This window comes from Passer domesticus, chromosome 13 (genome assembly GCF_036417665.1).
Source record: "Passer domesticus isolate bPasDom1 chromosome 13, bPasDom1.hap1, whole genome shotgun sequence".
NCBI classification, from domain to species: Eukaryota; Metazoa; Chordata; class Aves; order Passeriformes; family Passeridae; genus Passer; species Passer domesticus.
This window is the reverse complement of record NC_087486.1, coordinates 6792503-6817034: the sequence shown is the minus strand read 5'-3', so window position 1 is coordinate 6817034 and position 24532 is coordinate 6792503. Positions and strand designations below refer to the sequence as shown.

Below are 24532 nucleotides of genomic sequence, written 5' to 3'. Positions count from 1 at the left end.
GTCCTCGCTTTGCAGCCCTGGAGCCCACTCAAAGCTTGTGGCCCAGCCCAAGGATGATCTCTGCAGCACACAGGACAGGGGGAGATGCAGTTCCTTCTCATCCCTTGGCTGTGGAACAGCTCCCAATAATTTAGTGAACCGCTATTCTTGTTTCAATAACCATTAGAGAGCCTCCCGGAAAACTCTGAAAGGGTTACAGCAGCAGAGAACACTGACATCTGCCATATCTGTGCTTATTGCCCAGCTCCCAGGAAGGCAGGAATTCCATGGTTTTTTTAGGTTTTAAATCCTTTAACCCTGGATGATCTATCTTTGTTAGTGCAGTGCCCTAATCCCAGCTGGAGGCCTTCTACACTACTCTAATATAAATATTTATTAGCTGGCTCAGCCTGCAGGGCTGTACCTTCACCTCAGTGCCATGGCTGTTTCTGGGGAGCAGCAGGGTGGTTTCTGAAGGCTGGGTGTCCTGTGGGAAGGGTTTGAGCACTGGGAGAAGATGCTGAAGGATCCTTCCCCATTTAACTATTGCTGTTCTTGCTCACTCTGTGCAATCTTTAAAGTGTCAAAAGCTGTGAGAAGGTGGATTTGTGTCTCCATATATTCATAAGCCACTTTGAACCATATGGCCCTTAATGGCCTGGGATTTCTAGACACTAGTGCAGAAAAACAAAAAATATTAGTTTACATCCAAGTGGGAAAAATCCTCTCTGAAAATGGTGTTCCACACCACCCTCTAGAACAGATCTATAAGAAATGCTGGAAGGACTGGAGTCACTGGGTGATGCTTTTATTGTCCCATCTTTTCAGACACCAAACTCACAAACTCCGTATTTTTAAACTGCTTTTTATTGAAATGTAGTACATTAGCAAACCCTAACTAGTCGGTATACACTATGAACATACTGGCATATACCACATAACTACAATACAGTGTTATACTTACATCAAAACATGTCAACAAGTTCTGCTGCTGGCAAGCTACACTTCCACAGGGGCTGGAGAGCTCTGGCTGTTGGGAGGGCACTGTGTGTCCCTGTGTCCCCACAGTGTCCCCAGACCCCTGGCAGCTGCTGGCATGTTCAGGTTACCTGGTCACACCGGTGTGACCCACCTGGCAGCAAGCCAGTCCCAACAGACTTCATTTTACACGCACGCAAATTGGGGTTTTGTGTTGTTGTTTGCTGCAGTCTCCTGTGCCCAAAGGCCGGGGGGTTCCCTCTCTGCTGAGATAAAATAATCCTGTTTTGGTGGAGTCAGTGCATAGTCAGCCATGGCCTCGAGCAGGTGATCCTGGACAGGCATGGCCATCCAGAGAAGCTTTTAGGATTTAACATCTACTTGCCAGCTGCAGCAGGGCTGATGGGACAGCAGAAGAGCAATGCTACCACTCCTTTTGCTCCAAAAGGTTATTCCCCTTTACAGTAGCAGTGTGACAGACCTTACCAGTGCTGGGAGCTAAGCCTAGGCATACAGGGTGGGGAAAGTCTGTCTGCTGATGTGGTGGCACAGGGAAACTCTCTCATTCATGTAGCACCTTCCAGCACAAGCAGAAAGCAACAGGCTGGGGTGCTGCCTTGCTGGGACCTCATGAACCTGCACCAGGAGCTTTGCTTTGACAGCCCCAAACACTATTAAACATTCCTGGCTTAACAGCAGCAAAGAACAAGTTTACTTTCACACCCAGACTTTCCTGTGCTGGAGCATGGGAGGCTGCTGAGCTGTTTTCTGTATGATCCTCCCTCCCAGTGCAGCCCAGTGTGTGGGGAGGCTGCAGGCAGCTACAGCTCTTACTGCCTGAAAGAGAGTGAGGGTGTTACAGACACAGGCACGGGGGATCCACAGCAAATCTGATCATCTATGCCTTAACATAGCCCAGCAGAGCTGCTCTGCTGGGAATTAATGGCTTTTGTCCCCCCAACGGGTTTGGGCAGCTGAAGATCGAGTCAGAGCCAAGCAAAGGAGAGCCCCCAAATATGTGAGAAGCAGAAAAAAAAAAAAAAAAAAAAGAAGGCAAATGGCACAAATGGCATATAAATGCACACAGCTGAGCTCAGGGAAAAGAATAAAAGCTCCTGGCTTCTGAGGGGCTTCTGGATACAAGTGGAGAAAGGAGTAGCCCAGCAGGAGTGAGGGAGCCTTCACACACATGTCCATCTGATTTCTGGGGGGCAAACCCCCAGTCCCAGCTGTATGACACTAGCTAATGTTACACCTCAGTCTTGCATTGAAATCACTCTAAGCAGCTTCAACTTTCAGTAAAACACTATGTAGTTCTTACTTTGTAGGAATATTAATACTTATTAACTCCTTAGGAAAAGGACTATTTTTGGGCAACAATTTATACCACAGGACCCCCAGGTCCAGAGACCCTGGACATTATTGCAGTAAGAAACAAAAAAAATTTAATATGTTATTGCACAACCTACACATCCATTTCTGTTCATGTGAGCATCTCCATGAGGCTGATGGGCAGAAGAGCAAAAGGATGCTCCATTCAGTCATCCAGGGAAGGAGCATCCCACAACAACAGCCCAGATCCCACACACCCTGCTTTGGCTGAGCACAGCCCACCAGGAGCCTCTGTGCTCCCACAGACTGTGACTGGTTTGGGGTGATGCATCCCCCTGGAGGGGCTGGCTGGCATGGTGATGGCACAGTGAGGTGATGGCACAGTGATGAAGAAGATGCTGGAGAACAGTGGACAGCAGTGCCTGCACTACAGGGACCTTCACCCAGCTCTCCAGGGGAGGAGGAGGCCAGTAGGAACTGATGGAGTGGAAAGGTAGAGATTAGAATTAAAAGTGTCTGGGGATGTCGAAGGCTTTTAAAAAGACTAGATTAATGAAAGATAGATAACAAGGTGTCAATTAGTGGTGCTTTGCAAAGGCTCTGTGACCAGATTCCATTCCTCAAAAAAAGCACTTTGCAAGGACCAGGTAAACCTGACACACCCTTGTGAATTTTGGGTTTTTAATCAACATCTGAGGATATCACTGGCTGGGGGTTACAGAGCATCATGGCTCTGCCTCAGGAGCAAAATCCCACTGGAGTCCTGCTCTTATCACTGCATCCCACAAGGAAGGGGTAGGGAGCACAGCTTTTTCTCTTAATTATTTCAAAGACAAGGGGAAAAAAGCAGAAATGAGCACCAGCATCTTGAAGTGCTACCTCTCCCCTGATTTCCCCCCAGTCTGTTTAGTTGGAACATCTTTCCCTCTCTCACTCCCTCCCCTGCTCACCAGTTTCCACCGAGTGTGCCAGAGCTGAGGCTGCCCTGCAGTGCAAGTCTAGCAGGGAAAGGAAAAAGTGAAGATATCTTTAAATATAACAACACATATGCAAGCTGTCATGGCACATCACACACTCTTCTGCACCACTCAGGCTGGAAAATTAGGTCAAGTATGGCTGGGTAACACAGGGTGAAAAACGAGCAAAAGCTTTACTTGGGAATTTGAAGGTGTTTCCTGAGGTTTCCTGCCCTGAGCTCTCCTGTCCTTCTCTCCCCACCCTGCAGGGCTGGCAGCGGCCCTGTGGCTCTTCCCTCTGCCCCACTGTGCCTCGGCTTCTGAGCTGCTCTGCTATTTCCTGTGCTGTAAAAAACAAATTACTATTAGCTAAGCAAAATAACAAATATTTTAAATAATTAAGTCAACTCACTCGCCAGTAATCAGGCTGCAGAGCTGCCTGAACTTCAGCTCAACCCTGGTGCCTTCATCCTTCAGCTCATGAACTGACTGTGGCACTACCTCAAACCTAAATTGGACTGAACAAGTCCTGGAGCCTCAGTGTGACCCATGTTTCCTGCAGAATTCCCTCTGCTTTCCAGGAGCTGGTAAAAAGCTCTTGGCTCTCCCAAGCCTTTGCAGTATTTTACAGGAATGTGTTTAAAGAAAACAGATGTGTGAAAGTCTCATAACATAGTCCTAGACATGTTTAATAAACTGGTTTTGTTTTTTCTTTGGCTAATGCAGGATGCCTGGTTATTCCTACAGCATCCTCAGGTGCCAGGGCAAGCATCCTAGAGCAAAGGGACAATGCAGATTCCAACACATGAGCTCACTGGAGGGAGCAATTCTGAGGGTCATTAGGTAAATTTTAACATGCTTCAAATTTAATAATTAATGTTGTGTATTATAGGTAAAAAGCACACTTACAGTCTGGTTTCTTACTGGCAATTATCTTCTAAGAACACAAGCAAACCTTGATTTTACAAATGTATTATGGGAACATGCAAAACTTTCCTAGAAAAGGAAGCTGAGAAAGAGAAGGCAAAGTGTTGGGGCTTAAATGCTTTAGGAAAACACTTGGAGATAAAAGCTTTTTTTTTATACGTAGAAGTCATAAACTGAATGTTTTCCCGTTAAAAAAAAGCATTTTTTTTTTAACCTTGAGAATGATTTTCCAAGTTACTGGCACTTACAGTGCTTGGTAGGTTGCCGTATATTTTACTTCTGTGAAATGACTCAACCACACACAGCACCACTGCAGCAGAACAAGAACAACAATGCTCATCAAGCTTTTTTTATATACTGATTAATATTAAAAGGAAAACCTCAAACTTACCAGCACAGCCCAGAAAAAAATCACCCATGTTGCTGTGGTGCCTCTTCCCCACACTAAATATGAGTAACTGGGGAAGGCCTGCTCCAGCACGTCCTGGCACTCACGTAGGGACTGATTGCTTGAACAAGCTTTTAATTTTTCCAGTGTTGCAAGATGTCCCAAATCCAGGATGCCAATTACAAATACCTGCTCCCCTATCCAAGATGCTGCAGCGCAAATCCATTTTTACATTGCTGGGCCAGACCCTGATCTCCACTGAGGCAAACCTGCCCTCCCCCTGCTTAAAGCCAAGGTATTCAGTTAGAAATAAGATTTAGCAGAGCACAAATTACATTAGTTATTATTTTGTCTTTGGGGGGGATTTGTGCTTTCTTATTTTTAATTTCCATGCCTCTTCTAGCTTTTCTGTATATTCTGGCACACAGCTCGTGCAAACAGGCTCAGCTGGAGCTGAGAAATCATCAGGTTTGGTTTTGTGCTGAAACTGCCCCAGTGAAATTCCCGGTGGCCTTAGGGGAAATCCCTGTGTTGGGATGGGGCAGCCCCTATGAGAAGGATTTGCTTGGGGCATCAGCACCCCACGCAGTGCTACAAGAGCCTGTCCTACCCAAAACCCCACCAGAGCAGCTCTGTGCTGGCTGGAAGACAACGAGACATGTTGGCATTGAACCAGGTAACCCAGGTATCTGGGTTTATCATAACCTGACTGCCCTCATGGATAAAAACAAGCCCCATAACATCCTTGAGAGACGGTGATTTTCCTCTCGGGGTTTGCGTTCCCAAGGCGCCGCTCCCACGTGTCCCTGCTGATCTCACAGATGTAATTACAAACACAGGGGCTGCTCAACCAGCCCTGCTGCCGCCCCCGAGCCCCGTATGGGTTCAGCTCAGCCAGGCTGGGCTGGGGAGCTGTGCTTGGGCCTGGGTTCAGCTCAGCCAGGCTGGGCTGGGGAGCTGTGCCTGGGCCTGGGTTCAGCTCAGCCAGGCCGGGATGGGGAGCTGTGCTTGGGCCTGGGTTCAGCTCAGCCAGGCTGGGATGGGGAGCTGTGCTTGGGCCTGGGTTCAGCTCAGCCAGGCTGGGCTGGGGAGCTGTGCTTGGGCCTGGGTTCAGCTCAGCCAGGCTGGGCTGGGGAGCTGTGCCTGGGCCTGGGTTCAGCTCAGCCAGGCCGGGATGGGGAGCTGTGCCTGGGCCTGGGTTCAGCTCAGCCAGGCTGGGCTGGGGAGCTGTGCCTGGGCCTGGGTTCAGCTCAGCCAGGCCGGGATGGGGAGCTGTGCCTGGGCCTGGGTTCAGCTCAGCCAGGCCGGGATGGGGAGCTGTGCCTGGGCCTGGGTTCAGCTCAGCCAGGCTGGGCTGGGGAGCTGTGCCTGGGCCTGGGTTCAGCTCAGCCAGGCTGGGCTGGGGAGCTGTGCCTGGGCTCGCCGGCGGAGCTGTCGCTGCCTGCCCCACACCAGAGGAGGGATGCTGACCACTGGCCACGACCCGCTGCTGGCCCAGCCCCTGGGGCACTTCCTGTGACCTTCACTTCTGCTTTGTAGGAGAAAGTGGGCGTCAAAATTGTGCTCTTAAAAAAGTCTGGGGCTTCAGCGCATTTCCAGAGTGAGCTGAATGGCAATAAAAGTGCATTTGGTAAATATCTATGTGGGTATTATGAGAAAAACCTCCCTACACTTCATGCCACCCACTCTTGAATTATCAGATTAAATAAAGCTGACGCACAGCAACAAAAGTCAAAGCATGCTCGGCAAAGAGGCTCATTTCCTCATTTTACAGAGCTGGGTTTTTCTTTTTCTCTTGAACATCCATGTTAAATACACAGCTGAACCACACTTCAGAAAAGGATATATGTTAAGCAGACTGCTATACAATTAAAAACATTATAAAGGAGGGGAAATTCCCCTGCTTGCAAAAGCAGGTGAAATTAAAGCATGGCAGGATAAGTCTTACCTTTCTTTTTGGCTTAACTGATTTCTCAAGATTCCTATACAGAGGGTGAAACTGTGTTTCACATTACAAGGACACAAATGAGTTTCTACACCTACAGTAACTCAGACTGCAATGGAGAAAAATCCAAACATTCATTAGCAGCTATGCATTGTCCGGTAGGAAACGCTGGAGCGGAAGCGCTCGCTCCCCCATGTCGGCTCAGCTGAGGAACGCTGTGCATGACTTGGCTCCAGAGGTTCCTCTCTCGCTCTCCATTTCTGCATTGTTCTCTCAGAAGCTTGCAAACAATATCCATTTCCCCACCGCTTGTGTCACATGCTGGTAAAAATTGATTTTTCCTGCAGCGTGCCAAAGCAGTAGCTGCTTTCCTTTCTTCTCCTGCTTTCTGCATTCCCGTTATTGATGTCAGTGGGAAAGGGCACAGCTCAGAGAACGTATTTGTTAAATAACTGCTGCAGATCTCAACAGGAGAGTGGGATAAGAAGCTTACCTCTTTTCTTCTCTGTGTAATGCCAACATGCTGGCTTTTAAAAAACCTCAGTGAAAAATTTGGTGGATTTTTTACCCCCCACCCCCCAAAAAAAAAGTTACGTGAGAAAGAAAGCTAATTTGATTCCTGCATATTTCAAAAAGTCTAATGGTTTTTAGGTAGATCAAGTGCTGGTTCTGTGAATGTCCTCTCTACAGAAAGAGACTCACTTGACTTCAGCACGCAGAAGGACCAAAAGTATATTCTGTGTATACCATTTTTCTCCTGCTTCAATCAAATTGGAGAAAAAAAAATCCAACCATCAAGTTCCTTGAAATCTTTCTGCAAATGCAGGTCCTCTCTGCAGCTTGAACATCAGACTGGCTTGCCACTGTCCAGGGTTAAGTGGGTTGTAGGAAACTCAATGCACTTATAAAGGTCCCTCTCAGAAGGGGTTATTTCACAGTAAAGTTATGGATTGACCTAGATATACGAGTGCTTTTACCAGTCACTGGCCATCTCCTCTACAACCAGTTCCCTTTCTGACATTGCCCAACCATCTGGACAACTAAAAAATTGGAAACAGCAGATGCCTGTGTAAGGGACGCATTTGCAGTTCAGCACAAACTCTTAGGGCCACCGTGAAACCTCTCCTGCATCGCCGTGGCTGGGCCGACACAGCTCCCCATGCTGTTACTCAGCAATTTCCATCAGACAACCTTGCTTGTCACAGCTCTTTGTCACCTCAAAGATGCCACCCTCAGAATCCACCACAGCTGGTCTTCGTCTGTGCAAACGAGAAGGCGGGTTCGTGTTCTGGAAAAAGCAGCTCTTCTTCAGACAAAGGAGATCCATGGAAAGAGTACACAACAATAGGAATGAGAAATGAAAAAAACGGAAAAAGGGCCAGGAAGGAGCATGGATTCCTTTCAGGTTTTGTTCTCGTCGTACATGTCCAAGGCAGGCTCTATGGTTGAGAACTCGCTCTCGTAGACCAGGCTTCGAGGGGACAGAGAGTTACGATGGAAGAAGTGACTGCCTGCAAGAGGTAGAACAAAACCACATTAGCAACACACATGAACAATGGAAAAACTGAGTAAAGTATCCTCATACCTGTGTGATGGACACAAACACGGTACACATGGAAAAAACAGCCAACCTTCAACATAAAGCAGTAACCACCATATGAAACATTTCACCTCTGTTCCTGTGCTCCCCAGCCAATTTAAAGCAACTGCTTTCCATATGCATGAACAGTCACACCTCAAATGGCTCTTTCAGATAAGAGAGGTCAAGTCTGAGCAAGGCTGGGGCAGGCCGGAGTTTTGCACTTGGTGCTGGCTGTTGATTTTCAGCCTTGTAAAGCAGGGATGTGCTTCCTCAGAAGACCCTGAAATCTCTGGTCAGCACCAAAGCGCTGTGCCCTGCACCAGCACAAAGAGCTTCAGCTCAGGGTCAAAAGGAAGGAGCAGAGTGAGGGGCTCCCCAGGGATGATTCCATCCATGCTGCTGGAAGCCTGACCTCCTCCAGAGCTCAGCAAACTCCACGCACATGAGTCACCTTCTAGAAACAGCCACCTATGATTTCCTTGCACATAACCAAGGAGACCCAACCCTCTTTTCACTGGCAGTAACTGAAACAAGCACCACGTGGCTGTTGATAAACTGGGGAGTGCAAGTCTTCTTTTTTTCCTTGGTGGCCTGGCATTCCCGTGGCTCTCTGAATCCACAGATGTGTTTTTGCAAGGAGCCCAGCCCTCCTGCTGTACAAATGATTCTCTCTGAAAGCATCTATCATCAGATCAGGCCCTCGGCCAAAACACTTCATTACCTGGTTTCTCCATCCCAGGGGGGATTAGCTGGGAGCAAGGCTGCTTAGATTACAACAGCTACAGGAGCCAAACTGGAGGCAACTGAAAAGCTTCCAAGTACATCAAAAAGGCATTCAACACACTAAGGTGCCTCCAGTTTCAGGCATCAGTGAAGCAAGATGATTAGGGAATTGTAGTTTTAGCCCTGATAGATTTTAGCTGCTTAAATCCCCCTTTCTTTGCCAAATTTTGAGCCCAGCCTACCCCATTCCGAAATAAAGACCTTACAGAAGACATAAGAAAATAAGAATTCAGCTGCTACTGTCCAAAACACCTTTTCTCCTTTCCCACTCACCCAAAACAGAGACTTTGTGTGCCCTTTGCTAACAACTGCTAAGCAGGAAAATGGAGTTGGGCAATGGATCTGCTCCTCTTTCACAAGCAAAAGTCAGTGCACACACTCATTCCACCATTTGCAATGAGAATGGGAAGTTGTCATAAGCAAATTAATTCTTGATCTTGTACTTAACTGAAACAAGAGTGAAATTAGTGGTTACATTGCAGGGGATTGTTGACTCTGCAAGGAGCATGTATCCAGGTCCTTGGACCAAGTGGGCTGTCTTGGAATATACTTCCAGAAGCAGTTGGTGGAGAATGATAAACACCCATTTTCTGGATCTGAACCATCCCCCAAATTTACAGGTTTTTAAAACTGGGCAATAATTAAAATACAAGCAAATAAATAAATGTTGAGTGTTTAAGGAAACATAACGCTGGAACTGTGACTTCCAGATTATCATGGTCAGTCTCCAACAGCTGGACTTGATGACCTTAGAGATCTTTTCCAACCTTAATGATTCTATGATTCAAGCAAATAAACCCCAAACGCTGAACCTGCTTTGAAATTATACCAGATAGAACTGATTTCAAGACTGTCTTATGGGTCAGGATAATTTTCTTTTTGATGAGGAAGTCTCACTTTGCAGCTGAAACAAGCTGTGAATATTGGATATTTCATCCCCCCTTTCTCCACCTGCTGCAGTGTTACAAAAAACCAATGCTCAAACAAACCAAAGGGATTCTAAATCTTGGTGCTGCTTTTGTTTTTATTACACAGAAATCAAATGTGGGATTAGGAAGCAGACAGCCCAGGCTGTCATTTCCTGTGTGCACCCAGACTTCCACTCTAGCAGGTTGGAGGGAGAGATTTAATCAACAGGCAGAGCAGGTCATCTGACAACAAGTATTTTATATTAATCTGGAAATAGACAGTGTATATAAAACACCTCTAAAATTCTTTACTGTGACGTTTTTGTCCTTCTTGGCAAAGGAAATTTAAACCACCCACTTCCAGGAAGGCTGCATGTTCCCATACAGATAGACATCTCTTGGCTTCCATACCATTTATGAGACACATCGTTCATTCTTTTCTTAATTGTCTCCTCTCCCATCCAGTGCAGCCAGCCCAGAGCTGAGACTCCAGCTGCTGCTCAGTGTTTTCCACCACTCAATCTTCAGGTGCTCCATTAACCAGGTCAGGAGCACTGCCCACAGCTTCCAGCTGGAGCAGCAGGGCACAGTGACCCAGCCATGGTCCTCTTAATGCAGAAAATTGCTACTGTTTGTTAAAAATGTGGCATTGGTCCAGCTGATAAATTTACTGAATAAATGTATTTTAAGGACAAGTAAAAACATCCGCAGTTCCAAATTCAGCTTATGAATCTGTTCTTCCTATTTTGCACTTACCAAGAAAGATCAAGATTTATCCCTTAGGTACAGAAAACAAATGGGAAGGCTGCATGCAGTTTTAGACATGAAGATGAATCCTTCAGTGCTCTATGCCACTATTTTTCATTACATGCTTTAAAATAACTTTTCAGATAACTTGCATTGAGTGTGAAAATAAACATACTACCCTGGAATTGACCTTTATACCTACCATAGGATGCCACCAAAGTAAGGACAAGACCAAGGCCAAAAACTCAAAGAGACACAGCACTGCAGGTGCACCAGGATTAAGCATCACCTGGTGTTCCCTTTCCATGTGAAAGTATCTTAATGCCCTTAGTCATTAATCAGGGCCATCTTCTGCCACAAGCTGCAGTCCCTTCCACAGCTCCTCCAGCAAAGACTCCTTATTGTGGAAATCTGATCAGAGCAGTCCCTACCTTAATCTGTTTTAGACACCCTCTCAGTTAAGGAACAGAGTGGAATTATTTCATAAAGCACCCTTCCCTCAAAGCCAGCTTCGCAGGAAGACTTTAAAGCAACTGCTTTCCATATGCATGAACAGTCACACCTCAAATGGCTCTTTCAGATAAAAGAGGTGAAGTCTGAGCAAGGCTGGGGCAGGCTGGAGTTCTGCACTTGGTGCTGGCTGTTGATTTACAGCCGTGTAAAGCAGGGATGTGCCTCCTCAGAAGACCCAGAAAGACATGGTGGGATGACTGCCACAACTGGAGTGCTGCAACAGAGGGCTAAAAATTCTTCCAAAGGGAAAAGCAAGGAAGGAGAGTCCTTGGGGTAGCCCTGTGATGCTCACAGAGCCACTTCCCATGATTTACCAGCAACTACCTGGGGAGGTCCCAGCTGACTGGAGGTCAGCAGATGTGACACCCAGCTACAGAAGGGCTGGAAGGGGGATCTGGGAAACTGCAGGCCTGTCAGCCTGACCTTGGTGCCAGGGAAGGTCACAGAACAGATCATTTTAGTGCCATCACATGGCACATCCAGGACAAGCATGGGGTCAGACCCAGCCAGTGTGGGTTTAGGAAAAAAACAGGTCCTCTTGACCAGCCTTGTCTTCTGTGACAAGGTGACCCACTCAGTGGATGAAGGAAAGGCTGTGGATGTGTCTACCTGTACTTTGGTGGAGTCTGACACTGTGTGCCACAGCACTCTCTTGGAAACTGGGGACATGGCTTGGACAGATGCACAATACATGGGTTAGGAACAGGCTAGATGGCTCAGCCCAGAGAGCAATGGGGAATGGAGCTACATCCACAGGGCTCAGAACAGGGGCAGCCCAGTTTAATGTCTTTATCAGTCATCTGGATGAGGGGATTGAACACACCCTCAGTCAGTTTGCAGCCAACACCATGTTGGGTTGATCTTCTGGAGGGCAGGAAGGCTCCACAGACAGAGCTGCATAGACTGGATCAAGGTATTTAAAAGATAGAGATGTGGCACTTGGGGACATGGTTTAGTGGTGGACTTGGCAGTGCTGGGTTAATGACTGGACTTGATGATCTTAGAGGGCTTTTCCAACCTAAGTGATTCTAAGATTCTATGAAAAACTTTGGGGATTTCCTTCTGTCTATCCAGAGTAAAAAACCCAAAGTTTCTGGGATGATGTAGTGTCCATCTTTGAACATATTTATTTCATTAGCAGATAAACATGCACTGATTGCCTGACCTCTAAGCAACCTATCAAAAGCTGTATCATTATTAACACTTTGTTGAGACAATTGTTAGAGGCACAAAAGAAAAACTGGAAAAGATGATGCTAAGTTATTTAAATCTTCCATGGAGGGAAATGCACTAAAAAGTCCTATCAACCCTTTTGTTCCAAATATCACTCAACTTCTCCTTCTGGTACTGTACTGAAGAAGAAACATGAACTGGAACTATTATGGTGCCTTTTGCATCTGGGTCACTGCACTGCTCACGTGGTCCCTGCCCAACAGCATTAAATAGCACTTATGGAATTTTGCTTCAGGAGACAAGCACAAACTTATCAGTTTTACTACTGCTGTTGAGAGATGAGTGAAGAAAACATGTATCATAGCTTGTTCCCTAAATCATGCTCTAACCACATTCCTCCACTTTTGGCAACAACACTCAGTTGACACATGCTGTACGTTACAAGCACACAGCCCTCAAACACAGAATGTCTGAGGTTTTTTTTCTTCTCATGACTAAGTCCAATGGGGTTTTCCAGTCTTTCAAAATGCACTTACTGCTCTATTGATTTGTTTCCATATTTCTTTCAGAATTTCACAAGGACGCACTGAAGAAGAATTCTATTAAATGCACTGAAGCTATCACATTCTTCACTGCTTATTATAAAAGCTGCCTTCTCAGCTGAAGCCTGATGGACAAATAAGAATTAAGAAACTATTTTAATGTAGCATCTGGCTATGTTCCTAAATTCTAAAAGTGCCTATACATAAAAATAAAATTAAATTAAATCCTCTAGTTCCCAGTATATAAAAAAATTAAATCTTACAGCAAAATAGCTTCTCTCTGTTAATTTAATTAAATTAGAAAGCATTCACTTTCTACATCTTGATCCGAGAACAACAAAAACAACTGAACGCAGAACAGTTTTTAACTTCTGTCAATTACTTTTTCCTTCCCTACTTGTTACCCTCATTTACCCATCTCGTTAAGTCAAGCATTAGCATTTGGCTGCGACTCAGGCCCGTGTGTTTTAACTGACTGTTGTGAAATTACTCACACAGGGCTTGCATAACTTGCATGAAACAGCCAGAGTGAGGACAGTGAGGGGAGATGTTTTCCCTCTGTCTCCTCATCAGTACAGGAGCCGTGGCAAGAAAGGACATGCTTGCACAGAGTTTCTGCATTAAAGAGCGTTATCAATCTTCCATGATCTGAATTTGAACCAAAACTAACCCCTGCCACTGGTATGAAAGGAGGTTTCACACACTGCAGTGGGGGAAATGCTGCATTTTCACTTGTTATTTGGAAGGAAGAAGTGGTTTAGAGCAGCTTCACTTTTATCAAAAGGTGGGCGGGGTGAAAGAAAAAGACAGAAAAAGTTTATGATTTGTGTTTTGAGACCACAGCATTGCAAATCTCCAGCAATGCCTGGCCTCAAGGCAAAAATCATACTGCAGTGCTCCCAGGGAGACTGGGAGTGTTACAGGAGGAGAAACTGAGAAAATGTTCTTATTTCAAATTAATTCTCAGCTGGAGTCAAGATAAGTCCATTATAGCAGAATTGACAGCTTGACCCAGCTTTTTCCCTAACAAGTTGATGTCAAATGATTGCTAACAACACTTTTTAGTCACTTCAGTCACTTGACTGGCATCATAACAAGGGCACTGCATGAGATTTCCACTACTTAGCTTGTGTCCGAAATGAATGGAGAATAATAGAGATCTGCAGAGATGAAATCATTCATATGAAATAAAGCACCTTGTAAAATTTACAAAATGCTCTCAGATTTGAGTACTAACACAGAAAGCCCAAGAAAAATCAAATTCTCACAGAGTAAGATTTCATAATTAAAGGTTTTTTTTATTTCTTCACTTTTTCTTTAATACAAAGCTTTGGCATCAGCAAATTTTATGAAAAAATAGAATGTACTAAATAATTGCTTGTGCTGCATGATCGATAAATGATGCATAAAAATAGGTGTCTCTCTCCAAGGCAATCGGCCGGAAAGCGCTTCTTCAATAGCATTCTGCTCTGCAGGGCAGAAAAAAAAGGAACAAAATATTTATGTTAAAGTTAATACTGCCAATACTAAAAAAAAAAATATCCTGTAAAAGTAAGTTAGTGAAAAATGACTAATTAAACAAAGCCAGAGCATTAAGAGATGTCTCTATTTGTCACATGGTTCCTACAGTTCAGGCAGAGGTCTGAGCACTTCTAAGGTTTTGAGGACACTCCATCTGCTACTGAAAACTTTCTCAAGTGGTGCTAACCAACATTTGGGCTTTTTGGGCTTAAACCCACGCTTAGACTGTAATTTCTGACTGTTCCCTAGGAAGCAAGGCAAATTGTGCTGCTTCTGTTCCTTTCAAACACTCCCTAAAACTTTTTATACTGGTGCTGTAAGGGTATTTTGAGACCAAGAGAAAGCAGCTGGTTCCTTATTTTATCACTTAGACAATGTTTACTTTTATCACAACTATTTAAAAATGCATGTGTGTGTATTTATACATGCACACAGCTAAGTATGTATATACTCACAACTCCAGAACTAATGCTCTAAATAACTATGTTTAAGCTGTGTGAAGGACACAGTGAAGAAAAGGTACAGGATATGTTTTTAGGTGAGCTTTAAAGCAGAATTTCCGGTCTTTTACTTGCATCAGCATATTACATGGCCTCATTCTTGCTACTGTTGTTTTTCAATAAGAAAACTGCCTCAGATTCCTCTTGAAACACTACCATAAGAAAGGCAGGGCATGCCAGCATTGCTTTTTACATGGAGAGCAGCATAAAAAGCAGTTATGCTGTTTAATAGAAAAAGCAATGAGAAGGAGCTGCCATATATCTGGCACGATATTCAGCACAGGAAAATCTTTGTCTGGCACTGGGAAGGTGTCAGTAAAACAATAAATCTTAGCATTAGTGTCTTTTAAAAGAGTCTAAAATGAGTAATCGAACCCAGCAGCACTTGTGGAGGCTGCTCAGATCCCAAAGGATTCAGATGAAGAGCTGCTGAGGTTAAAGGCCACAGCCAAGAACCTCAGTTACACAAAGAAGTGATTTTTGAAGCTCTGGTTGCTGGGTTGTGAGTTTTCTCAAGTCTGTCTCAAGTACACACTTGATGTGCTTGCATTTCAATTCCTATCACTGAGAACAGGAGCTCTCCTTGTATCAGCACACCCTTTGTTTGTACTGAGGAAACATCATTGAAAACACTTTGCTGGAGGCCCAAAGTCCCTGCCAATGTGCAGCAGCTTGTCCTTGCAGTAAAAACTGTCCCAGATCCCACTGAGCAACAAAAAGAAGAGCTGCAAGGAAAGGCAGAAATGCAGCTGCTATCAGTGCCCACATCTGGATGAGACTTCACGGGCTCCAGCTCCTCCTCCTTGCCAAGGACGTGCAAGTGCCCAGCAATGCAGACGTTCCTGTTCTGCAGCTCATCTTGCCCCTTGCTTTTCCAAGCTACTTTTCCAGGCAGATTAAAGATTAACTATGTTCAGCTGCAGCTCTGTCACCAAGCTGCTGATTGATGGCTGCAATGTCAAGATTTTGACAAATGGAAAAAAAAAATCAGTAGACTTGATAGGGCTTTTTGAAGTTCTAAAGTTTTCTTCATGAAGCCCTTTTGGAATGAGCATATGAAAAGAGGAGGAAAATTTGCAAAGCAGTGTTAATCAAAAATCCCTGATGATCAATACTATGGACCCTCCTGAAGAGCATTAGCTTGAGATTGCCTAAAATTTTACCCTAGAGACTCTTCAATGCCTAAAATTTTACACTGGAGACTCTTAGACATGTTTCCATCTTATTGGGGACATCTTATACTTTCCAAGTAGAAAAAAAAAAATAATTCCAAACCCCTTATCTTATCTCAAAGAAAAAAAACCCAAAGAAAATGTTTATAAAGCTGCATTTCCCAGCTGCATTTCTTTGGATCTCACCCCACTTCTGGTAGAGAGATCAGCACTTTAATGGAAACTCAGCTGTGTCAAGATGTTCAGAGACAAATGTTGACACTTTGCCTTACCAAATAAAAAATTAAAATAAAATTAAACATATATCCTGAGCCCAGATATTCTGAACACCTACATGAAAATAATTAGATGTACCTAGTTAATAGATGTGCAAAACTGCAAGATTTATACTTGGCCACACACAGAATTATTAAAAAAAAATAGACTGGAAGTCGTCTGCTAGGGTAATTTCTTGTCCAGCCTGCCTGAAGGGAAGCTGGGGGTTTCCACATCGGTTAAGAAAGCATGGAAGCAAGCATCCCCTCACTTAAGAGAGCATTCATTGCTTTAATCTTTTCCTCACCTAAGAGGAAAAAGGTAGATTTCAAATTAAACACCTTTTTTTTTGGCCCTTTAGCTGAAAATGTGCAAACTAGGAATACAGGTTTATTTTTTTAATATGAAATTTGGCTATAAAATTGAGGTGAAAACTGTAAAAGGTAACTGCTGGTAGTAAGTTTTGGCTCTGGCAGGTGAATTTTGAACATAGGAATTCAATGGCAAAAATCTACTGTTTACCTAAAACATTGATCAAAAACTGACCATAAATATTCTGTTTTCCCTTTTTCATGTCTCAACTTAACAAAGAGATTTCCTCAGACAACCCAGCTTAATAGAAATTAAGAGGGACTTTATATGTTCCCCTGAAACCTGCTGTTAACAGAGACACTCGTGTTTGAGAAAAGCAGGAAATTAATTTGATTCCTTGAAAACTACATATTCCCCCTTCTGCTGGTATTTATTCCCAATGTTGTCCATGCCACACACCCACCAGAAACGCACAGAAACATCTGAGTATTTACTTACTCATTAGCATTCAAGCTAGCTGTGGCTTTGATGATCATGTAGCAGAGTGTGAGGGCACTGAGGAGGCCAAAACTGGCAATAATAAACCATTCTTCTGTTGACAAAGGAAAGGGAGGAAATCACTCGTGGGAGAAAGCGATGCCAATATTTCCCTCAAACACCACTGGCGGAAGGCAAGAGGCTTCTAAGCCATGACTGGCCCCGGGAGGTGAAGCAGAAGGAGGTTAAGCCACAGAGTTACTGACGGGAGAAGGCTAGCAAAGAAGAAGTGGAGAGAGGTGCAGAAACAAAGCATGGCACAAACAGTATTTCCTGGCTGAGCCCAAGGGTTAGTGACAAAGAAGTTACTTAACAAAGTGAAGTGAAATGCAGGATTGAGGGAAATGTAATGAAAACTCTGTCCACCCCCAAGTCAGAAAGACGACTGCCAGGTTGGGTTAGGTTTGGTGAGATGCAGCTCTTTCACACAAGCACACCCAAAGTAGAGTCACACTTCAGCTGTGTCTTTGCCCCCTCCCTCCTGAATTTATGTTATAGTGTTATTTAAAACTCAGCAAAAATCAGGATAGATTGCTCAAGAGTAAAACATAACTACAGTTTTCTACTTAATAGACAGATGTACCAGTGGAAAAATAATTTCAATACTAGGGTAGACACATAAACATATTAAACAAAAAGTAATATAAAGAAGTCTATTAAAGAATGTTCACTATTCAAAATTCTCCCCAGGATCAACCTGGTACACAGTAACAGTTCAGAATACAAACACTGTTGTTGAACAGCTTTTGGTTGAATTCTCATGCATCAAGGAGTGCATGTGTCATCCATGAAATACAAACATTTCAAGAGCCCTTTCTAAAGCTTTACTTTATAAACATTGTCAGAATGAACTGTTGGTGGTTATTTCTTGTTTTACCCTGGCATCCCATCTGTGCACAAGCAGCACTACAGCTGGGAACACACAGTAAAAAACACCTTCTGAACAGGCAATTAGTAAAAAGTGAAAACTACATTTTTCCCACCCATGACAAGGAATCAGCACAGCAATGGATCTGTTCTTCTTCAACACAACTGAGTGCAATGTGAACCAGAGGTTGAACCCTGGATGGCAAAGTGACTTCCTGGCTTTGTGGAGAATCCAGATTTTGTATGTGGATTTTCCCATCTCAGATCAGGACATTTCTAGGTATGGACTATGTTTTTTATGATGCGAGTTTTTTTATTTTTTATGAGACATTTACTTTGCAACAGCATCTAAAGAAACACTCTTATGAACTGCATTGGTTTCACTGCCTTGTATACATGTATCAGTGGCAACCAGGGTCACTAAGTTCAAAATCTAGATCACAGATGCACATAAACAAAATACAAGCAGAAAATTAGACTATTGTACTGCACAGATTCTATTTTTCAATTCAGCCAGAAAAACAACCATTCATGCATCAAGTTGAGACTGTACAGCATATGGAAAACTGATGCAATTCAACACAATCTGTATGGAATTTATTATAGTGCTATTGTACATTAAAAACCCTAGGTAAATTCCAGTAAGTGGAAATTTTCCATGCTACTCTTTTGGATAAGAGCTTTCAAGCAGTGCAGGAACAGTTTTCTGATGTTATAAAACACTTGGACAATACTCAAATGTTGGCACATCAAATGCTTCTTTAAGTCACAAATTTTGTAAGGAAAAACACCTGCTAAGTGATGTCAGAATTCCAGTAGCAATGTTCTCAGGGGAAAAAACGTCTGCAGAAATAGCTATCAGCTAAAATATTTATATTTGTATAAATGATTGCATGTAAAGTATTCTGAAGAGATAAATAACAGTTTTGGCAATCCAGCTTCTTGTGCTGGTCACCGAATTCAGGAAGGTTATTTTGGTGCCATTTCAGTTCATCCAGGGTTCTCTGTATGCGGATCTAAATGGATATACCATTAATAATGGAAGTGCTGGCACTGTCATACCTAGAGCTATTGGTTCCAATAAGGAGCATATGCCTCTTGCAGAGACACTGAGGTCACCTTTGTCCCTGCAGGGACATCCATCACCAGGGCCCTGCAGCACAGAGGGATGGACACACACACACACATCCCACAGACGCCGTAGATGGTACCGGGAGCCGAAGGACACTTACTTGTCACTGCGATGTTGATCTCTCCTGACCTTGGTGTCAGCTCCCCGTCCTGAGGCAGCTGTGACATGCCCGAGGTGCGCAGGGGCTCCAGGCTGAGGGAGCTGTCGGTGCCGAAGTCGCCGAGCGCCGAGCGCCTGCTGGCCGGCTGCCCCCGCGTCAGCCTCTCCATGTCAAAGGCGACGTTATCCGTGCACGGCACGTTGGGCTGTGAAAGACACAGCTCCACGTTACCCTGGGGAATGCTCTGCATGCAGCACCCCCACACAAGGAGTGGAACCATACACACACACTTTGTTCAGCTGCTGTGGCTGTGCCGAGGTCACACACGTGAGAAACACATGAATGAACCTCCTCTGCCTCTTGAGGAGGAGAAGGAAGAAGCAGAAAAAAGGATTGAGATACAAGGAAGGGACTCAAATACACCTGAATCATAGCCTCTGTCTGGATGGTTTACCACAATCATGACACACTCTGAATTCTGTATCCTCTTCTAAAAACCCAGGGATGTTATTGACTGCAAAAACAGGTCATCCAAAAAATATCTGCTACTATTCCTTAGGAAATGTGCACATTTGCGACTGACACGGCTAAAAATGGAGGCCTGATTATTCTCACTGTCTTGAATCAAAGCCACTTTAGACAGTCTCTCCATATGTTCTTCTCTTACTTTGAAAAGAGCATCACTCCCACTTTGTAATTTTTTCCTCATACAGGAAAGATTAAAAAATCTGCTCTGAGGTTTCACTGCTATCCCTTTGTGAACTGGTCAATGAAAGCAGTCCTTGGGGATCCCGTAAGACATGAGCTGCTTGAGGAAAACTCACTGGCCTTGGCTAGAGCAGGGCTTTTAATGTGCAAATTTAAGACTGCCTACAGGAAACCAAAAGAACAAGAGATTCAGAGAGTAAATTTAACAAGAAGAATTGAAAGGACTTGAGAAAAAGGAAGATTACAGAGAATCTAACATACTTCTGGTAGATCCTTGCCATAAATGCAAATATAACAATATATTCTCAACTACCAACCATAGAAAGAAGGACAACCAACACATCAGCACCAAAGAAATTTGTAAAAACCCCCAAATATTTTCAGAGTAAGGATACTGGAACACTCTTCCCCCTCTCTCCCCTACAATTATTCTTTCTATTTTGGGTCTCAGACATGGGAGGAAGAGGAAGAGTTCACAACCAAGCAACTTACCACAATTCCCAGTGCCTTCAGAATGTTCAGTTTACACATTGGACATGTACAGTGCTCACTGAGCCAGGGATCCACACAGACTTTGTGGAACACGTGCCTAGAAGAACAGAGAAGGCACATACATAATTTGCAAACAATTCTGTTTAATACAATGAGAACTACTCAAACTTTTGGATAGTTGTTTTTTTTTCCCCTTATTTTAATTCTTAGAATTGCCAGTATTCTATGCTAATTGCAGTAAATAAAAAAAATAAATTAAAAATATTGCTTGTTGTTGTCTGTCTTTACTAATAGTTCAGTTAGGAGGAAACACTTAATTTTCGTTTCCCCTTCACCCCTCTCCCCCTTTTATTGTGGATATGAGTAGTGGATGTAAGGTAGAAGAACCAAGGTAATGCCATTTCAACCATAACCTTGTCTACAGTCCTGTCTCAGTTTTGATGCAGAATCTTGAGCATAAACTTGGTAGGAAGAGCACAGACCCATCAGCTGTCAATTTTGTTCACAAGTCAGTGGAAGCAACCCAAACACACTCCTGTTTGACTTTGAAAAGGCTTTTATAATTATCACACTGAAGCAGAAAGAAGGCTCTCCCTGCCATCCGTATTTCTTGTATCAAGAAGAAAAACATGTCCACCACCATACGGTTGTCATGAAAATAAAAGGAAAGGCAAACTGGGCTTTCAGAGATGGAAAGGCAAATTGGGCTCCTACTTGCAAAGCAGGGAACTCTGCAATAGGCAACAGTCTGAACTGCCTCCTACACTGTATTCAAAATCTTAGTCACATACATGGATATAAATGTAAATGCTGGGATTGATATGAACCAGTATAACAAGGAAGGAATATGCAGAGAGCAAAACAAGGTGTATAAATTAAAGGAAGTAAAGGAAATGCCTTCTTAGCATTTCAAAAGGCAAAGAACTTTCCAGAGCATATTCATGGCAGGAATGGGTAGCACAGGACCCTCTACCCAATATAGCTTTAGCAAATACTCATAATAACCCAGTCAGAGTAACTCCTATGTTAATTCCTATGATAAGAGCCTTGAGCCTTCATTTCCAGTGGTGCTGCCTGCAGAGCAAGAAGCCAGTAAGAGCAGGCACACCCAAACACGACAGACTGGTGATCATGACAATGATCAGCAATTATAAGGGCTGCTTAGTCAGCGAAGAGCTGTGCTCTGGAGCCAGCAGGGAAAGGGGCAGGGGCAGAACAAGCAGGTCTTGGCATCCATTTGAGGCATCAGCAGAGTCTGAGAGGTGGCCATGCGTGCCCCAAGGCAGCACAAAGCTGAGATACTCCCTCTGTCCCCTCCTTGCTCGTGTTACACTTGTGCTCTGTGCCTGAGAAAGCTCATCATGGAATCTGGGAGTTCTTTGCTCCCTATCCCTTGGGACTTTAAAACCAGACACCAAATACGGCATGTTACCAGACAATTCTCTCTTAAATCTCTGGAAAATAACATGAAAAGCCTTCTGAAACTGTTAAAGATGGCAAAAGACAGCATATAATTATATAACAGTCTATGTCTACTCAGACTGATGGAGGGCCTAAAGAATATCAACATAATGAAGCTCTAAGCAGCTACAGCTATATGTCCTACCTGTACTAACTAAAGATGCAGAATTAGGGTGTAAAATAGTTAACAGAAGATGGACAGGCAGAAAAATTATTTTGCTTATCTCTATCCCAGATAATGCAGGTATAGAGACTTAAAGGACCTCAGTTAGCCACTTGGCTGGTCTGAGTCCTCTGGCAATCACAAAAAACAGGGTATGTACAGGGCCTTCTATTTAAATCATCACCCAAAATAGACTCACTTCTATTATTATTAAGTCTTAATGCATTCCCTTTATTACTCACAAAACTACAGGACACAATGTTTAGAAACTCTGGGTGATACATAATGATTTGAAATACTCTGAAACATGCAGATAAACTATTTTTCTAAATTAGGTAAGTTATTACTTTTATTTGCTTAGGTTTGAGGTCTCTGGAGTCTGTTTTTTGAAGTAGAACAAACCTGAAAATCTAGTATTTTGGGCAAGAGCAGACATCAAGACTCCACAGAAGTATGAAAACAGCTTTATTACATCATTATTGGCTAATCAGTGCTGTAGAAGCACTCAGATCAAGTGAAGCAGGCAACTGATATAGATGCCAACATGTATCCACTAAATATTATGAGTTATTTTAAAAAGTCATTAGCACTTTGGTATATTTATATACACAGCGCAATTGTTTTTATGACCTCCTAATTATTTGCTTTTAGTTCCTAAATCTTTAAGGATGTTTATTAATGTGTTTCAAAGAAGTGCAGTTCTCCAAAGGTTATTGATTTAGAAAGCATGGCTCTGCCTACTACTTACACAGTTTCTCTACCTCTTAAAAAGTTTGCTGATAGCATCATTGTGGCTCAGCCTCTGTCTGGATTTCTCTGTTTGCAAGAGTTAAAAAAGCAGTAATACAGCAATGACGACAACAAACAAGAATTATTTCAAAACCTCACCCTGACAAAGTAAGCCCTTGCAATTTCTGCTCTCATAAACCTCCTCCATCTTCCCTGCTTCTGTAATTGGTATTCCAAGGCCATAAACGTGACGAGTTCCCAGCGAGCTGCTCTTGGTCACGACAGCTGCTGCCGTTCCCCAGGAGCACAGGCAGGGTCAGGTGTGACACAGCCCGGGGCTGGGCAAGCAGGGCTGGCAGCCGGGCTGGCAGCACTGAGGAGTCTCCCATGCAGGCACAGCTCCAGGCAGGTGACCTGCAGGTATTTTTCCACTCTGTCAGCACACCCAATCCAGTTGCCCTCCAGCTGGTGATAAACACCACAACACTGACTCTTGTACAACACAGCTTCCTTGCAGCATTTCACAGGGGAGAAAGTGACTTAGGAATTTCTTTTGGTGGTGTAAGGCCTCCAAATCCACACATCACAAAAGGAGAAGGGTTGAATGATTTATGACAGCTGTTTCCCTAGAGCTCAGCACCCTTCCCTGCTCTCAGTGCAGCATCCCACCAAAGGGATCTTTGCTGCTGCAATTGAGGTTCTCTGGCTACTGCTGGAGGCAGCTGCTCTTCTGGCCCTGGGGTCCAAGGACTGCAGAAAGCAGAAAGGATGCCATCAATACTCTCTGTTAATTTGGTCTTAAAAAGGCAGCTATTTGCAGCAGCACAGAATCAAACATGAAAATCTGAAAATCCAGTTTAGTCACTTTTGTCACTTTCCTCCTTGCCCAGGACAGGAATTAAAACGTTGGCTCAAAAGTCATTTATTTTATAGTATTTGCTACTCTTTTAATTATTTTCCTATCTTCTTAATTCATTCCTTCCTTCCTTGGCCATCTTTCTGCCCTTTCCAATGTCATTTTCTGTTCTTCTCTAACCTGTCACTTTGCTCTCCTCTTCCCTTATCTCTCACTAATCCTTCACACTACCCACTCCTGATCACTTTTCACCTAGTGCCTGTTCAGCCCCTAGATGCAACAGTGTGATGGCAGAATAAAGTTATCTCAATGAGGTTTGTCTTTTGCTACGATCCCTCTGATATTGCTTCTTATACTCACTTTTCACTTACATAATGACATTCAGAAAAGACACATTCCTCAGCTTGGAAGCCTAAAACAGATGGCTGCTTGTCCCTCTGTGCACTAAAGCTATAGGTATGTCCATAGGCTGCTGGTACTGAACATTTCTCTGAAGCACAAAACAAAATACTGCAAACAACGCAGTTCAATTTCTACCATTTTAGTTTATTTTTAAATTGGCCACAATTTCCTGCATGCCACAAAACTTTACATGACAAATGTGGTGTTTCACTACAGAATTTTAGGTGCAACTTGCTCAGCTGCTGGTAGATTTTGCCTGCTGTCTGCCCAGACCAGATTCCTCTGCTGAAGCACAGTGTGACAGACTATACTTAACTGCAGAGAACAACTGTGCTACTAAAGGGAAAGGCTACTTTTAAATTGATGAAAGCAGCAAAGATGTCACATGTCAGTGATTCCTACTGTCTAATGATTACAACAGGCACAGTGAGAACTTCTAGTCTTTTATTTGCTTCCTCTCGGTCAAGTAATTTTCTCCATGGTTTCCTTGCAATTTATTTTCTCATCTGCCTTAGAAAGTCTCTTGTAGGCTTTGTTTTATTGTCTGTGTGCTGTTTTTTTCTTTCTTTTTT

At 43.7% G+C, this 24532-nt stretch overlaps 1 protein-coding gene across 6 annotated transcripts in view; it reads right to left on the bottom strand.

The window, feature by feature from the left end:
• Positions 1–828: 828 nt before the first annotated feature.
• RNF130 (ring finger protein 130) overlaps positions 829–24532 on the bottom strand; it is a 55797-nt gene continuing 32093 nt past the window's right edge. For 2 of the 6 annotated variants that reach the window (XM_064388214.1, XM_064388217.1), the window contains exons 6-9: positions 20350–20446; positions 19150–19354; positions 17012–17105; positions 14026–14222 (exon numbers count right to left, since the gene is read on the bottom strand). In XM_064388214.1, the coding sequence (XP_064244284.1) occupies positions 14207–14222; positions 17012–17105; positions 19150–19354; positions 20350–20446 (412 nt within the window). In that variant the 3' untranslated portion in view covers positions 14026–14206. Of the gene's footprint in view, positions 8017–14025; positions 14223–17011; positions 17106–17141; positions 17266–19149; positions 19355–20349; positions 20447–24532 lie in introns of those variants that run through there. The other 4 variants (XM_064388219.1, XM_064388215.1, XM_064388220.1 and 1 more) reach the window with 3 other exon arrangements.